The following is a 12,651-nucleotide window of genomic DNA, read 5'->3' as shown; positions in this document are numbered from 1 at the left end:
AGGCTGTATACAGTACCTTTATATTTAAACTCAGGCAGCTACATTATTTTGCAACCCATGCTGTTGTATCTAAACCATTTAAACTTATTTTAACAGCTGACCAATCCAGCCTCCTGCAAGAGTTCTTCAGTCCAATGGAAAAACTGTTCTTGGGAGGGAGAAGTTCTGCAGGCTTAGATATTCACTTTCTTCCCTTTAATCTGGAAAAACGTTACTGCACTGTCATTCTGGTTAATGAACTGGTAAGAATAGAAAGTATGTTCTGAGAGTGGTTTTCATGTGATAGCCTAGTCAGTTAAGAATCAGGATACGTTTGCCGATTATGTGTGAATAAGGTAAATGAATATACAAATTGGTTATGTACATATTTTAAGGTAATGTTTTTGCACACATATGCAATTATAAAGATGTGATCTATGTGCTAACTTCTGGAAATGAAAATGTTTTCTCTTTCATTTTTTGCTTAAAATACAATGTTGCGATAATTCTTGGAGGAAAATGTTGCTTAAGAAGTCCGTCAGAGATTTACATAAGATTACATGCTTTGGCTAAGAAATTTAAACCAAAGTTTACTGCCCTTTTATCTACATGTAATTAGAATTATATTAAATGCTACAAGTTACTTTTCACTATAAAATCATTACAAATAAATTTAATACTACAAGGAATGTTACTCTCATTGATTTTCTGGGCAACTCGGCTTCAAAACAAATATGGAATTTAAATAATTTGTCTTGATGTGGGAGCAAGAATAATGCTTTTGGATGAGACATAGGCAGGAAAAGGATAAAGTCTTTACTGTACTGTACTTCTCCCTGTATTTATCACTGTGTCTAGGATGTGCTGTCAAAGTAGAATAATAATTATTTTTCTTGCCCTGTCTCTTTCTAAATTTTTCTGCCAATCCAAATTCCGTTCAGCCCTTGTCACCAATGCAGGTAAAACTTTTGAATAGATTGTACATGAATACTGACTCCATTACCTTTTATTTTTTCTCGACTCATGTAGCCTGGGTTTTGCCATATATACTTAATTGAAATTGGTTGATGGCTGGACTTGATGATCTTACAGGTCTTTTCCAACCTTAATGATTCTGTGACTCTGTGATTCTGTGAAATTGATTTCATCAAATTACCAAGACCTGGTTTTGACAAACTTTCAGAGCTTAAAATTTGCACTCCAGCTTCTTTGATGTCCCTGTAGTCCTTTATCTCAGTGGTCACAATCTTCTTGTTTCTGTGTCTTTAGTCCATCTTATCACCTCTTTAACCCCTCTGCTGTGTTTTGTCTCTAGCTGTCAATGTTTTTCAACACCTGTTTTTCAATCTTCTTTTATGTGTGGTTGATCTCAAGGCTTGCATTCTGCTTCTTACTTTCATAATACTACCTTTGAGTTTCAGCTTTCACTCTGTGCAATGACATGCATCTGCCATTCTTTCTGCCTGGTTTTCATGATTTGTAACAGTATATCCAAACCTAAATGACTTATTCTTTTTCTCCTGCATGTTCTCAGCTTCTGTATTTTTCATTACTATAGAACAAGAGACTCATGCTAGTGTTTAGTGTTTGTATGTTTGGTGTTCGTTTTCATTGTTTAACTAGGGCTTTGGCTCTGCCACCTGGACAACTTAATTTTTCCCTTGCTTTTAAAGGAAAATAAGACTAATGCAATGATGGCCCAGCCTGTCTATCTGACTCTGTTCAATATTTGAAACTACTGGCCATTTTTTTAAGCAAGCAAGCCACGTGGCTGGAAGTCATAAAGAGTGTATGGTTCACCTGAATTCCTGAAAATTAGCAGAGAGATAGAAGAGGGATAGTCTGTCAAAGCCTACAGTGAGACAGCAAGCTCTTGCCTTATTGACACCAGGGAATCACACACAAAGAAGCTGTATAAATGTTCCCATGTCAGAGGATAGCAATTTTTATGGACGGTTCAATGAAAAATAAGTCAGTGCTCAGCATCATTCCAAAAGAGAAATTATTAGGAAAGAAATAGACACCAAATTGTGAAACCTCAGTATACCTTTCTAAAGAGCCATGGTTTATACATCGTGAATATTGTGTGCAGCTCTAGTCACCCGAATAAACAATGTAATAGGGATAGGGGGAAAAGAGAGAAAAACAAGGATGTTCAGAAGCATGTGACAGTTTCTTTACAGAGGCAGACACTTAAAAAATTAACTTCCTGTAATTAAAAAAGAGATTGTTGAGGGACATGATGGGTATATAAGATTATGAATAGTTTACAGACAATTAATAGAGCAACTGTGGCAGGATCTACAAACTGAACCAAATGAAGTACTTTTTCGTACACAATGTTTAACTTGTGTAACTCAGTTGTCATAGGACACTTTGGAAGCTAAAACTGTTAACTAGTTCAAAAGAAATTAGACAAACTCATCAAGGTTAGGTCCATCAGTTTTATTCAATGAAATACCTAGATGCAGTCTCTAGACATGGAAGACCCTAACCTACTGGTTTCTGGGAGCAGATCTGAGAAGGATCTTCTTTTACTTGCTATGATTTTATACTCTTTCTTTAAACCTCTGCTATTGGCATTCTCCCTGTTTGTTTCTTTAATAGAAGCAGAAGTACATACCCTGTCTGAGAAGAGGAGGCTCATGCTACATTAGGTATAGAGCCTGAAAACTAAATAATTGAATGAAGAGAAGGAAAATGGAGACATGTTAGTAGAAGGAAAGCAAATCTAAGAGATGTGGTCAGAGCTGTGGGACACTTATACTTCAGTTGGAAAGGGAACAGAACATTTCTGACAGCCCCAGTGTTGCCTCCAGTGGTGATGTACAATCACTTAAATTTAGACACCTAGCTATTAGTCACTGTTCTTAACAAAGAACTACTTGACTGTATCGTAGTAGGAAGCATTAATGCTTCAGAGGAGCCACTGTTATGTCCTGTATGGTAACTATTTCTGGAACACCTGGTCCTTTCAGCTCAGCTGAGTAGGTGGGATGCATTTAAAGGCTGCTGAAAGTGCGAAATTTTTGGTATATAGCACCTCAGGTTAGAAAAATTAAGTCCTATCCACATAGTTGTATCATCTGTAAGAAAATGTGGTAAATCTCCTAGGAAAAGATGAAACTGCAAGATATCTAGCATGATTTTAGATCTGTACAGTAATGGCACAGGAAGAAATTGGCTTGCTTAAATATTGTGGATATGGCTGCAAAATTTCAATCATACCATTACCTAATTGACAGACAATTGTAGCTACCATGCTGTATGACAATCGAATGGCTTCATACAACAATGAGACTTGTATAATTCAAATATGGACTTATGCTGTATATAATCTAATAAATAATTTAATTTAGCATTTCTGTAATTTCTTCCTACCTATCCTTTTTGACAAATGGACCAAAATTGTAATCAGAGTAAGACTGCTTCTTCATTCCAATCAATGAATAAGGTATTGAGATTCAAATCACTAGTTAGACTTGAATCTGACTAGGAATCATATCTGTAATTGCATCAACTATATATCTGTAATAAAAGCAGGAAGATACACTGATTCAAGTTTGTTGGCCTACTCAAGTATGTTGCTTAAATTGTTTTGAAATCATCTGTATGTTAACTTTCCTAAGGTTTGAAATGACAGCACAAGTTGTTTATAACATTTCTCAAGGATTTGTTTCAATATTTCTTTGTTTTTTAAGAAAAATTGAAACTGACATTCTTCAAATTTTCAGCATAGATCTTTTCAGAGAAGAAATTATATATTGGTTAATGTAACTGGGTTGCTTTTTCTCTATATCTTTGTTTCTGGGAGCTAATTTAAATGTGAACAACCTATGATTTCAATGATAATAATTATTAAGTCATAGTTTAAGAGTGTCAGTCCAGACTTTCACAGCTAAATGTCTACTATAAAATTAAATTGTTTATTAGGAGAAAACTTTACTATCTGTTGTTCTTAATTACTGACTTGCATGGAGAACTGCAAATTCCTGGTAGCTATACATTCTTTTGAAATATCAGTTAGCAATGGGATTAGATAAATAGCTAACAGTAGTTCAACAGCTATTTTCTTAACTATTTTTGTTAACAGTAAACCCTACAGAATGTTGATGCTATCCTGTTTGCACCTGATGGAAAACAGAAATACAAATCATTAAAATCATGGGGATACTAGATAAACTCTCAAAATACAGTAAAATACCCATTCTATTCCAAAGCATCGGGAAAATCCTCAGCAGAAAGAAAACAGGATTTACATTCTGTGGAGATCAAAAAGCAAGAATTCTTCAAAGCAAAGAGGGAAATGGGAAAGTTTGTTCCTGCCTATAAGCATATTGATGTCAGCAACGACAAGAAAAGTAATTGATATTAGAATGGCATCCTAGCAACGAGTACCTTCATGAAATAAGTTGTCTATGCTGTCAGCTTGTTAACGGCCCTTATGGAGCCAAAACACTGTGGCAAACAGGAATAATTCCTGTTTAAATTGGTTCCCAGGAGTGACCATTAGTTTGTGTATGTTTCTTTAATCCTTCTCAAGGAAGATTTGTCTGAACTCTTGAATCAAGGAAGGGAAGAAAATGCCATCAAAGTTGAATAGCTTTCCTTCTGCTGGGTCAGAAACATAATTGCAATGTTTTCAGCCTTAACATAAATATCTGACAAAACTATGAATAAAGGCAAAATAAAAAGCAGGCTTGTCTTATGTTATTGACCAATATTAAAGGGAAGACTTTGCAGTGGTTGGCAGATGGACTAAATGATATAAATAAATTATTTCCTTCATATCTGGAATGAAGAATAAGAGAAAGAATATGCATTTTTAGGGCAGAGTTTTACAGAATGTGGTTTATGGAAACAAAAAGATGACCTTCTGTGCAAATTATATCTGTTGTTGCAGCAGCATTTGATCCTTTACCTTGCAATCACTAGAAGCTAAAGTTGTCCAAAAAAAGTTTGTGGTAAATAAAAAGAAGTTATCAAAGCAATAGTAATATATCTATTAAATGTCCTGCCTAGTTCAGACAGATATATAGGCACCTATATTATTTTTGGGAGGTTCTGGTTGTGGCCTTTATAATTTGGAGTACTTTTAGTGAATTTTCTTTTTTTTTTTAAATATTTTTCTGTCTTTCATTTGCAGCTTATTTTTTTGTTTCATCTAAGATTCAAAGTGTTATTTCTCTGCTAATTAATTTATCCTTTCCTCTACGACAAATTTCTATCTTCCTTTGTTCTAGGTCGTGTTTATGTTTACTTTCAAGCTTCTGTAGGTGTTCCATTATTTTTCATGAAATAATTAAGATTTGTTAAGTTCATTTCTTCTTAATGGAGAATTTGTACATGATGATAACCGGCCTTGACTTCTGCTCTTTTTTGCTTTCTAGATAAATGTTACTGGCTCAAAATGACTGTAAAAATTTTTTAAAAAAAGTTCTTAACAGTGAAAAGCAATGAAGTAAGCTCGTGTATATGTTTAAATTATATGTGGCTATAACACAGAATTAGAATTCACGTTATTTATTTATGGGTCAGGATATCCTCATTCAATTAAATTATATGAGGAGTTGGAGAGGATTCAACCCATTGAAATTTCTTTTCAGATTTCATATTCTCAATTAAATGTACTTTATTGTCATGGCAGGTTTTGAAATTATAATTTTCTTTCATTTAAAATAGTTTTAAAATAATGGGTCTCCTGAATATGTAAATTATTTCACAAGTCACATCTTAAGTATTACTAGGATATCTTTGGTTTTAGTTTTAATATTTTACCTTCTGTTCTTCATGAGTTACTGTCTGAATTGTGCGGATGTGTATGTTCTTGTGTTTCAGATTGGAGAATTTGTATACCTGATAGAGGGAATAGGTGATATACCTTTGCCTTCAGGATTGCTTCCAATGCATAGTCCAAATGTTTTGCATGTTAGCAGTACATTAGAAGGTAAAGTGAATAGAAGGGAGAAGAGCAAAATAGAGCAAATCATTCTCCTTTGCAAATATTCTTTAGCTCCCATGCATTTTTGTTAAAATTAATTAAATACATCTGGTAAAAGCAGTTGTTTATAGTGAAGTGTAAGAAAGATATTACAGTGTAACTTCAGATATTTCTTTTGATGTTGTCCAGTCCATTCTCTTCAGACCAGCAGCTGGTTGTTAGCTATCATCTTCAACTTTCTTGTATTGTTTTCACCATAGTCTACATAAATATTTTTTTCATAATTTCTCTTCTTTTCTACTTCAGAATACGGGTTGTAGCCAGATGAACCAGCACAAGTCATCTTTATGTAGAATTTTTCTAGTTTTAAAACACATGAGTTTTGTATGCAGTGTTGTGATTTGACCGGCAATCTAATACTTTTGTCTTCAAACAGCCGGTGATAAACTGCTGTCAGTCCTATTTCGAAAACAGTAATTGCTGGTGGCTTCTTTTAGAGGGGATGCAACATCAACTAGGGGGATAAAAGAGTGGCTTTGTTGTGTAGGTACCAGAACGACTTTTTAAAGCTTTCATTAATTATCATAATAGTAGTAACAGTAAAGTCTGGGGGTTTTTATTAACTATCAAAAGCAACCTTTGATTTGCATTTCAGTCTGTGTTAATTTTTATTTTCCCATTATGATTAAAAATAAAAAAAAGTATTACTGGGGTAAATAGCATGTACTAGAGTGATAGCATGTAACTAAACATCAAAGGATTTTTCTATTCTAGCTTTTCTTTGAAGATTAGGGATTGTAAATACCCTTTGCAGTTACACTCGCAGCTGACAAATGTGGGGGGTTTGTTTGTTTTTTTTTATTTAACAGGTCCGAGTGCAGTAGAGCCAGTTTTATATTTGAAATGTGGTTTTGGTCAGATTCTTGAAGAAAATCTGAGGATTCCATTGATCAATGAGTCAAGAGAGAGGGCTCTTGTCATTGCTGCACAACAGCAGATGTCAACTATTGAATATGAAAGAAGAAAGATCACAGGGACTCTGCAGAGCAGTAGTGTTCGAGTTGCAACTGCATTGTTAGGACTGTCCAGAGTAGAGGTAAGAAACACAGTAGTCTGTTACTGCAATTATTTAGTTGTTCTTGATTTGTAGGACTGAATTTTTTAAGTTTCAGGAAATAGTGTGAAGTTATGTTTTTCCCACACATTCTATAATCTGACAGTTACTAATCCCAATTGCCCTCAAACACTGCAATATTTTACATGTTCATTCTGAAGCTGCTTCCTCACTCCATGCTATTAAGAGTTCTTTCCTTCAAGAAATCTTGGTTGCAGTTAAAAAGAGCATTAACATTTTACTTCAGTTACCTTCTGAAAAATACCCATTGATTAAAAAAGCTTTCATATTCTTTGTAGTAGATATCTGAATTAGGATCCTTCCTTATGCACATTTTTGTAAGAAATGAAAATTCTCAAACAGGATTTTTTTTTTCTTTTTTAAAGAATAGACTTTAAGAATAAATCAAGGAAAAGGAAAGACTTTTTCTTGTCTTGCAATCCATCCAAAATAGTTTTGGAAAACCGCAAATCTTCCTTAAAAGCTATAGCTCCCTACTTATACATCATTCCAACCTAGAGATATTTTCCCAAGATTTCAATGCCTAGAAACAAAAAATCCTACCAAGATAGTCTATTAAACATTCAATTAGTACTTGTGAATAAATTTATAATAGCACTATTACCAAAGAAGCAACCTTTTTTCTCATGTAGAATTCAAATGTCACCTTCTATGGTAGCTTCACTCTGGGTTTTAATTTCCCTTGTGAACTGGATGTTACCTGGCCTCAGACAGATTGCCGGGCAGCTGTATATTATTCCAGTTTTCCAGTTAGACTATTCCCTGAGTATGGTTCCCAATGTACGTGATACCCAGTACTAAAGGAAGAGAATTTTCCCTGGTGTCTTGATGTTGCTAAATTTATGCCTTTTTTTTACAGGTAAGTTTAAAAAGTAATATAAAACAAATTAAATGAGGAAAAATGAAAGACTAGATGTAATCTGTTCTATGTTTGTAATGGAACAAGAATTATAACCATGTAATCTAGACTCAGAAATTTTCCTTTTGGATTATAGCTAATCCACTGCTGTGGTAACATTTTGTAAACTTTTCATAATTGAAGTCCTTTAATATCACAGTCAGTTAGCAAATACTTGATGAAAGACTTGACTGCTCTGAAGCTGGATGTAATCAAGACAGAACATAGTAGGAATACTCTTTGCATCACTAGGTGTGCTAAGATCTAGTATGACTTCTAAAATTACTTGTACCGTAGAAGAGTGGAGGACAATTAGATTAGTTATAAAGTGCATAATGATGGATACTAACACTGAATAAATTATCACGTGAGAATTGAAACTAATATACAGGAAGAAGTATTCTGCTCCATGTACAGAAAGTCTTATAATTCCTTATGAGAAATAAAATGGAGAAGTTCTGCAATATACTGATGTAGAAAAGACTTTGCACATTAAAAATATCTCAATATGGTAACCCACTATGCAGATTAAATTCTGAAAAGTGTTTCTAATCTTTTTTTTGTCATAAATGCTTACTTACTGTCTGTATAAAAGTGACAGTATAGAAATTCTGGTGGCATTTACTGAATAAACTTTTTTTGAGGGGGACTGGTGTTCTGCAATTAAATTTGGAGCTGAAGTATGGGTTTAAGTTCATTGCCTAAATTGCGCCCCCTCCCCCCCAAAAAAAAAGATCCCATCCACAGCTTCTGTGCTTTACTGAATTATTTAGGCTCATGAAATCCTTTGGAACATATGTTGTAGGTTAGAGATAAACCTAGAATCTCTGTAAATCTGTTACTCTCTTTTTGATTTCCTTTCCACCTTTATACTCACTTCCTACAGGTATAATTGTATTATATAATGATTAGACAGAAGGGAAAATGCCCTTACATTATTACTACTTGGTCAATATTTGCCTGTAAAATTGAAGAATAAGTAACTAAATAATTGCATGCATTCCATTCCTATTAAACTGTACATTTTACTCATGTTTACTTAAATCAGATAGGAAATAGTAATAAAAGTAGGGTATATTTTTGGAGTCAAACTGGATATGCATATTCATTAACTTGTGCTGTATGTTTTTGTTTGACCCATCTACATGCGTGGTTGAAAGTCCTAGCTATTTTTGTACTGTTCTTTTACTGCTTCTTTTCCTTGCTGTAAGAAACAATGATCTATTTTGATTGTCTTTAATGATTAGAGTTACTAAAAAAATAATGAATTTTTCTCTCTTTCCCATAAAAGTTGTTGTGCTGATCAGAACCTATTTATCCTGTAGGGCTTTTGTGCTAAACGTTGTTACTACTAGGCCAGTATTAGATAATGTGCAGTCAGAATAGAGAAGTGACAGTCAACAAGTCTGAGGAGCTTGGAAATGATCATTCAATGGAAAGAAGCAGGAGTATTGGTTAAATATTTATTTCTATCTTTTACTTTATAAATTAGATTAAAAACAGCTCATTAAACAGTTCTGCTAGAAATAGAATTTTAGTAGTTTATTTTACAGTCTTGGGCACTGAAGGACTTACTAGCAGCAATGTTAAGTAGTTAAACTGTCATTCTCCTTCCCTGTCCCCTAAAAGTAACCTCTACTGCCAACACAATCTAAACCATTTATTAAAGGATTTTTTTTTGTGCTTAAACTTTGGTATAATTAAAAAAATAAACAAATTTGAAACCAAATAACATCAAAATTTAATAAAGCAGTTAGAGAAGTTAAGTAATGAAGAGATAGGAAGCAAGGATGCTAAAGCAATCGGAATCCAAAGATGCAGATAATATTTAAATATTTGAAGGAAAATGAGAGATTAAAATCAGTAGCCTTATGCTATTTAATTCTATTAGTATACCTATACCCTATACCCTATAAATATATATACCTACATACCCTATAAATACACCCTATGAGTATACCTACACCCTATAAATATATACAAGACATAAAACCCAGAAACTAAATATTAACCTGGTTGCATGCCCATTTCTGCCTGTGAATTTTTTTATTGTTTTTAATGAAAAATGTTAGGAAAGTTCTGAATTCTATTTTTTAAGTATACAATTGTGTTAATTTTTTACCTCCTGAGTACTTCAATAATTTAATTCCTTCTACAACATTTTTAGGTCAAGGTTGGGACTGGCATTATTGTGAATAATTACAAATTGCCTTTGTTAATGATGAATAAGAGAAAGCTGTAGGTGGGAAGTTTAGGTGAACATAGATAACAAGGGAAGAAAAAGGGTAGCTGGAAAGAAAGGGAAGAGAATGTAGAAGAAGAACATAACTTGTTTAGACTGAAGTTACTAATGATGGTAAATAGAGGGAAGTGAATAAAAGAATGAAGGAAATATAACAATAACTAGAAGTAATACAGTTGGGCATGCGAGGTGAAGGAAGTTGCAGTCAGTGAAGTGAAATTCAAAATAACATGCCTTAGTTTGCCTTAGTTTTCCTTAGTTTTTCTAGAAACTACCTAAAGAGGCACAAATTACGCCCAGCATTTAGATACAGGGCTCTTTCTGCATAGTCAGAGATGGCAGTAATCTCCTTCTATAATTAGACATTACGACAGCAAAGGAAGAGAAGTCCTGTTCTACAAGAATCCCAAAACTAAAGCTTGCACTTCCCACTGTGTCCAGATGTGTCCTCACAGTTAAGCTGTAAAAAGTATTTAGGCTCCATTTTGCCTCCCTTCGAATGCGTGGCTCGTCTGAGGGTGGACAACAGATCTCTATCCTTAGCCATATTACAGCTGTTAGGGCATTGTGCATTTTCTTTCTATTCTGCTGTCCACGTGGCTAAGCAATATTGAGTATTTTTATCTTAGTACATCATAGTGGTGGTGATGAGTTTTAATTCTGATCAATGCAAAATGAGCAGAGGCCTTGTGCACATGAAACTGTGGCTTCTGCTGCTTGGCTGATGTGACAGAATCTCATCCTACATTTTTCCAACTCAGATCTTCAAAGATTGTGCTCTTCATAGTCCCCCAGGATTCAATAAGGATTTTGTGATCTTCCACGTGATGATGGAAAAGTTGTAAGCTCAGTTTGAGCAGTTTGCTTTTTTAAAGATAGGTGGGTTTTTTTTGAGAAAGAATCATGATGTCCTTGAAGAAAGAAGATACTGTAATTGAAAAGTTACATTAGATACGTTTGAATGGGAATGAACTTTTCACAAAAGGATCTGTGGTCAGATTTCAATTTGTCAAAGCTATAACTGGGACCAATGTCTTTTATATTACATCACTTATCTTTTGATACGGGGTTAAGGGAGATGGCAAACATGATTGATCACAGGGATTCTGAGAGACTGAGATCATAAAATTCTTTTATTCATGAGGAACAGTTTTAGAAGTTAATTCCTGGGAAGAAGAAATAGGGCTAAATTAGAATTTGGAAAACAGTAATATGCAAGGAAAGAGTACGGTGCCTCAGCACTCTGTAATAGAATCTGACATCCTTTATGCATAGAAAGTGCAGATGGTAAATCTAAGAAAATACCTTGGAAAATCAATCAGTCTTTAAAAATAACAAGTTTAATTCTGATGCTTTACATACCTTCCGATCCTTTTTTGAAAAAATAGCCTAAAAAAAGAAATTAATCCTGGGAACTGAATGCAAATACTGTTCTTAACTGGTAATAACATTTCCACACTTGGAATATCATGAACATTACATTGATGTAGTACATGTTGGAATCTGTCTTATTGTAGCACAGCAGCCTTAGACCTGCAATTGATAATGAGAGCTAAAAAATATTAAATTCCATTTAACTCTCACTACCCTGAAAAATACTAAGAAGAAGAGCATCTGCAACATTTATCTGAATTGTGTTGGACATTTTCTCTTTTCTTGGAAATGCTACCCTTTGAGGCAACTGGTTTTAGTCTTGTGTGTGTTTGCAGGATTTTCTTTTCCCCTTTCAAAAAGATCTAGGTCTCTCATTAAAAATATTTTAATCCTTTACTCTCTGACAAGGTACCAGGAAATACTGGAAATGTTCATAGGCTATGTAATACTAACCAACTGTCATTTTTTCCTAACATACCTTTAAAAATGAGAGAGTGTGAACAAGGATCTTAAAATGAAGTACTTCAGTGATTTTTAAACTCATGTCTATTCAAGATAATTATAATGTAAATGTGTTCAGTGCTCCACCAAAGGTCATTTTACAATCATTTTGTCAATTAAGACTTCCCAAAACTTTTTAATCATGCTGGATTTTTATTTCAGTGTTGGAAAATAATCTAATTATTAAAATCAGGTGTAGGTATAAATTTATTTTTGAATATGCAGGTCAAAGTAAAATTTAAACTGGTAAATATATGTAATTCTTTTGATTTGGAACTTCCCATTGCAAGTGAGAATGAAATACCTTTTTCCCACCACAAAGTCATCTGTCATTTCCTTCCTATCAGAGAGAAATGGAACTTGTTACTAATATAGCAACTGAATTATTAGCACCTATTGATTTTTTTTATTTTATTTTGTGTGTGTGTGAGAGAGAGAGAGGGAGAGAGATTACTATCAGTGAACTTCCAGTCTTGCATGATAGAAATTAATAAATAGTGAGTTCGGGTTTTCAACTCACATAATGATTCTTCTTGTCCCTTCTGTAAGTTTTGTTTGCACCATACAAGTGGTGCAAATAC

At 33.8% G+C, this 12,651-nt stretch overlaps 1 protein-coding gene across 1 annotated transcript in view; it reads left to right on the top strand.

Annotated features, from left to right (window-relative positions):
• CFAP47 (cilia and flagella associated protein 47) overlaps positions 1 to 12,651 on the top strand; it is a 338,108-nt gene that overhangs the window by 137,156 nt on the left and 188,301 nt on the right. The window contains exons 42-44 of the mRNA XM_059824083.1: positions 97 to 242; positions 5,818 to 5,926; positions 6,790 to 7,016. Of these exons, the coding sequence (XP_059680066.1) occupies positions 97 to 242; positions 5,818 to 5,926; positions 6,790 to 7,016 (482 nt within the window). The remainder of the gene's footprint in view (positions 1 to 96; positions 243 to 5,817; positions 5,927 to 6,789; positions 7,017 to 12,651) is intronic.

The sequence above is a fragment of the Gavia stellata genome, chromosome 1, assembly GCF_030936135.1.
Source record: "Gavia stellata isolate bGavSte3 chromosome 1, bGavSte3.hap2, whole genome shotgun sequence".
Lineage (NCBI taxonomy): Eukaryota > Metazoa > Chordata > Aves > Gaviiformes > Gaviidae > Gavia > Gavia stellata.
This window is presented reverse-complemented; position numbering and strand designations above follow the sequence as displayed.